Source organism: Rhipicephalus sanguineus, chromosome 10 (assembly GCF_013339695.2).
Source record: "Rhipicephalus sanguineus isolate Rsan-2018 chromosome 10, BIME_Rsan_1.4, whole genome shotgun sequence".
NCBI lineage: Eukaryota > Metazoa > Arthropoda > Arachnida > Ixodida > Ixodidae > Rhipicephalus > Rhipicephalus sanguineus.
Window position 1 is genome coordinate 137,923,875 of NC_051185.1, and position 5,692 is coordinate 137,929,566.

Sequence of the window (5,692 nt, forward strand, 5' to 3'; positions counted from 1 at the left end):
TTGTCTGAGTTGCTTTGGGACGTTAAAGATGAAAAAAACTAACTAACCAACCTCTTGCTGTGTTTTCGCAACAGATATAGTTTGCCGTAGAACAGCACGCGTTAGACGACTCTATTTTTTTCACTTTGCTTACTTTATGCAATGTTTCGTTGCTAACTTGCAGCTGTGTAATTTAGCCAAGGTTTTGTACATAACCATTTTCCTCGGCATTTCATGTGTGTCTTCATTCAGTTTCTTGCTTAATATTGTTGATCATGTCACTTTATTTTGTGCTCTGCATTCCACTTCGATGTATGAGAATTGGGCAAGGGTCTAGGCGCAGTCTCTTATTTGGGACCCTTGTCTGCATATAATTTATTGTGATTTATTGTTTGAATGAATTAAACTGAATCTAATCTGAAACTGAACCCAACAGGTTGACCCTGCAAAAGCCAGGAGCGACGTAAAGGGCTACCTGGCTCAGGACTTGTACGATAATCTACCAAAGAGACGTGTGCGTACATTCTAGCTCCCTCACAAGAACCTACGAACACTTAGAAGCCCCGCTATACTCGGCGATTGAAATGGCAGCAAAAGACGGTGCCTCTGGTGCGCTCAGCTGTGAGCCCTCGGTTGCTCTTCCGGAGAGTGTGGCCTCAACAACGTCTGCGCAGTCTCCATTAGTCTTGCCTCGTGCCAACCCTGGCCCCGTGGCTGTGGTAAGCTCGATCTCCACTCGGGAGCCACAGCTATGGTACTGCTGCCCGCACTGCGAGAGGATGTGTCCTAACCGAAACACGCTGGCTGTCCATGTGCGCATCCACATGGAAGATAAGCCTTTCAAGTGCGCGCTATGTCACTCGGCCTTCGCGACCAAGGCGTATCTCATTGACCACGTGAAGAGGCACAGCAGTGGAAAAACCATGACGTGCAGCGTGTGCTTCCAGGGCAACTGCACCAAGCACGACATTGTGCTCCGTCGTCGGCAAAGCGGAGAGCGAGTGTTCAGATCCGATCACCGCAACAAGGCATTCGCTGTCTACGCGGGTATTGGGGTAAGCTAATATTTATTACGGCCTTATTTGCCTCATCAAACGGGACAAGCGACCATCGGTGTACTCATCCTCAACACGAATGAGACGAAAAGCCACCATCATCATCATATTCATGATGATCATGATGACCACACTACATCACATTTCGAGTCATCTGAGACGAACGCATAAGGGGCCCTGCGTTGCTTATTACTTCTATTTTTTCTATTGTACGCATATTACACGCATATTATACGACCATAAACACATTATACGACTACTCAACTTGCAGGCAAAACATCACATAACGGCAATTCAATGACATCCCCAAGCAAACATAGCTTGTCCGCCACGATGGTTCATTGGTTACGCTACTCGGGTGCTGACCAGAAGGCCGCTGGTTCGATCCTGGCCGCGGCGGTCACATTTTGGTTGAGGCGCATTGGTAGAGGCCCGTGTCCTGTGCGATGTCAGTGCACGAACACCCGATGGTCGCAATTTCCCGAGCCCTCCACTACCGCGTCCCTCATAATCATATCGTTGTTAGTGAACGTAAAACCCCAGCAAGGTCGACAATTGGGCTAGTTGGTAAGGTTCCATTAAGGTTAAAGCAGCGCAAAAAAATCACAGCATATCCACGGAGTGAATGATGATGAGTGGGCGAAGCTGCGGAGGTTCATCGGTAAACCGTGAATCTTCCGTGAATTCTGCCCAGTACATCATCACCCACGTGAGATCGGGCGCGTTTATACTAAAGGTTCGATGAGTTATGACGACTTGCAGCTCACTTTAATTTTACATGTGCGCTGTGAATTTTCATTGCTTAGAAAACCATTGCTTTAGAAAACATCTGGCGTCTTTCGTTAAGCAGCTGGCGTCTTTTCGTTTTGCTTTAGAAACATCTGGCGTTCTTTCGTTTTGCTTTTACAAAACATCTGGCGTCTTTCGTTGGTTTATTTCATCAATCAACGGCGTTTTGAACAAAATTTTTATTGTTTAATCACGCACAGGAGAAATCTCACCAGGCACTACCTTGGAGGTAAACAATGGCTGCTAATGGGAATGAGAGACAGAAGAAGTCGGCTTTTAGCTAACACTTACACTTCTACTTCTACTAACGTTTCCTACTGGAACATGCCAATGGCTGCTAATGGGGAATGAGAGACAGAAGAATTCGGCTTTTAGTTAACGCGCAGGCTGCGAATTTTTTATTGTTCAACAACGCACAGGAAAAATCTCCCACCGGCACCACCTTGGAGGTCAAAGCGTAAGACTGGTTACGCACTACGACTACTACGACTACGACTACGAGGGACGAACGGGTGCCGCCTTAAGGAGCTTCGCCCCTAAAACACAGACGACGAACGAGACAACGAGCGCTTACTCGCAACTGAAAGGTTTATTAGATGAAACATAAAAAGCATGGCCAGGAATTGGGGACATTGACGTAGTTGAGGAAGTTGCCACCATATGCCGCCACAGAGGCTAAATAGTAAACCTGCGCGCGCGACGTGTTGCCCACGCAAGTGGCGAGGGAGACTTATTGAGGCATTGTATGCCCCTTCGCTCTCGCACACGCTCCCCAGCATTGTATCCCCTTTGCTCGACACGCGACACGGAAGTTGTCGTGGGTTGCAGAATTAAGTGCTTTTTTTCTTCTTCCTTCGCAACCACTAACAACAACAAGACGTCGTCTTTCCCCGTCACTTGTTAGGGGGGCAGCCCCGCTCCCCAAGAGCCTATTTTTACAGACCACGCCGCAACGCACTCGTACTGCGATTGAAGGTAATTCAGGGGTACTTATGAAACATAGTACCCTATGAATGGAAAGATTTTTATACAAGGGGAGATGCGGGCCCCTTTGAAAAAAAAATATTTTTCGTCATTTGTTAGGATGTACTGCTGCTATTTATCAAAATATTAAGGCACACTTCAAGTGCAAAACTGCTGAAAAGGTATTTGGTTCTACCGCACTGGATGTCAAACTGCCAATTTACACGCTTGGCGCCTGTTTTCATACGACCGTCTCTAGAAGCCTTGGCGCCTCATAGTCGACTGACATTGCAGTTGACTTGAAAAGTTTAATTAAGCAATCCTTAAATTTATCGGCGGAGCTCCTTCCTGTTTCATTGTTCGGGGAAAAAGAAGAGCTCTTCCATCGCTTGTGTCGAGCCTCTCTATGGGTTGTTTAAGTCACACGGGTACTCTCTCGGGAATGAAATTTTTTTTGAATAGCGTGGAGCACTGCCGCCTCAAAAGCTTGTTCTTCTGGACAACTTTGCTGAACAAAGAAGAACAGACTGTCTGGTCGCGAGACAGTCGAAGCTCGAGCTCAACGTCATCATCCAGAAAAGAGTCCGCGCTCATATGAAAACTGATACATCAGTGACTGCGAGAGGCAACAATAGCGGTTGGCGATTAAAAATATATTGGCTACTGAAAGGAAGCGTTATGTAGAGGTTTACGGCAGATCTCATTCAATTTAACCTGGTTTCATGCAATATGAACTGTGTTTTGATGTATGGCTCTTTGTTACTTTCAAGCATTTTTCTTTATTTTCTGGCAGTATCCATATTTCGCACAAAACATCGAGTATTTAGAATTGTTAGATCTTTACACAAGTTGAAGTTTCTTTACATTGCAAGCAGCTATGTAAACTATTGTTGTAAAGCAAAATTTACAATTTCTAAAGGTTAAATATTTTAACACGAAATTGTCTTATGCCAGGGTACACCAATACTTCAGTGACATATTTCCGTCACGGAAATGACGTCGAAAAAATATCCACAATCAGATGGCAAAGAAAAAAAGGTACCGTCAACGGGCATCGAACCCACGACCGCTCGTCCGCAACAACAGATGCCGGGCACGCTCTCCGCTGCGCCATGGTCACAGACTCTGGAGGCTTTACGGACGCGCCTTTTACATCTACCACTCTCCCGATAGGCTAGTGTGCCTCGATGCGTGCGCCACCCTGGACAAAACGCGCAACAAAACGCGCATCAAGGCACGCTGGGTGGTGTTGACCTCTGGGAGTGGTAAGGTAAAGTAATTCGTCATTGCTGTGGCCTCCGCGACAAGCACCTGCAACGCGTTACGCGTCCGTCACATTCGGCGCGTTTTCAATAGAAGTTGAATTTTGTCAATGCCTTAACACACCGCGAGGTGGCGACCTTTGCCCAAGCGTCGTAAAAGCGTCGGCCTCGCTCAGCATCACGCTAATACAAACCAACAATAGCTCTGCGACGCGCGCCTGCCTCACCTGGCTGTAACACCGCGTTCCATGCTCACGCGCTCGCCCCGAGAAAAATCGCGGCTGGGCTGAGCCGGGCTACCGGGGCGGCACGACGCGCTCTGCGTTTCCCTCTAGTCCGGCCGTGTGTGTTCAATCACGTTAATGCATTAAGCTGGGCTAGTTGGTATTGATTGTATGCTTCCATATTGCTAGCGAACACACACAAAGGACGACATAGAAGGAGACAGGACCACCGCTAGACTTCAACTGATTGTTTAATCGACATGAAGGACACAATACATTTCTTTGCGCACGCGCAGGTGCCACGTCACAGACAAAGTTTATCCACCGAGCAAAAAGAAAAAGAAATTCTTCGCCGCCTATCGATACCGCCAGTTCGCACGTGGTTTCTTCTTACACAGATAGTCCAGTTCTCTTTTCGACAACGCGATGGACGGAGTGCTGACACATGTGTCACCCGCCTTGTGAATTTCGACAGCCTCTACTATTTCCCTCTTTCTCTGTTCCCCGCCAACGTACATCACAGAAGTGGCGTCATATGCTGGGGTACAACCCTCGCACTTCTTGCAGTGCATCGCCAATAAACCACCCCCTGCAAGCGATCGAACAGCCGTGCGATGCTCCCTGAGCCTTTCATTGACGCATCTGCCCGTCTGGCCAATATACACCTTGCCACAAGCAAGTGGAAGTGTGTAGACGACTCCCGTCTTACAAGCTGTGAACTTTGATTGGTGTTTCTTAGCACACCGCGGCTTCTCAGGTTCCGTCACAGCAGAACAGAGCCCAGCCAGCTTGTGAGGAGCCGTGAACAAGACACCAAGACCGCAATTTCGCGCCACTTTTTTGAGCCGGTGGGAAACTCCGTGAATGTACGGGATTGAAACCCGTAGCATGCGTGTGTCAGAGTCCACCTTGGCCGCATTCCCTCTAAAGCTAGCTTTTAGCTCCCTCAAGAGCGCTCAAGTTGACCACTCAAGTTTGAGTGGTCAACTTGCACGTCTTCATAAGGCGGATTACCCTCGTCAAACCGTGATCTCGGTTGCACATGTGTCAGCACTCCGTCCATCGCGTTGTCGAAAAGAGAACTGGACTATCTGTGTAAGAAGAAACCACGTGCGAACTGGCGGTATCGATAGGCGGCGAAGAATTTCTTTTTCTTTTTGCTCGGTGGATAAACTTTGTCTGTGACGTGGCACCTGCGCGTGCGCAAAGAAATGTATTGTGTCCTTCATGTCGATTAAACAATCAGTTGAAGTCTAGCGGTGGTCCTGTCTCCTTCTATGTCGTCCTTTGTGTGTGTTCGCTAGCAATATGGAAGCATACAATCAATACCAACTAGCCCAGCTTAATGCATTAACGAGTTATCTGTCTAGTTCCTTGGGCCCTGTCTTGTCACCGTATCTGTGTTCTCATCCTTCAATTA

The 5,692-nt window shown here is 47.7% G+C and overlaps 1 protein-coding gene across 1 annotated transcript; it reads left to right on the forward strand.

The window, feature by feature from the left end:
• The first annotated feature begins 563 nt into the window (after positions 1-563).
• On the forward strand, positions 564-5,077 carry LOC119406763 (zinc finger protein 182). Its single transcript, XM_037673494.1, has 2 exons — positions 564-1,034; positions 5,012-5,077. The coding sequence occupies exons 1-2, from the start codon at positions 564-566 to the stop codon at positions 5,075-5,077; spliced, it is 537 nt and encodes a 178-aa protein (XP_037529422.1).
• Positions 5,078-5,692: the final 615 nt, after the last annotated feature.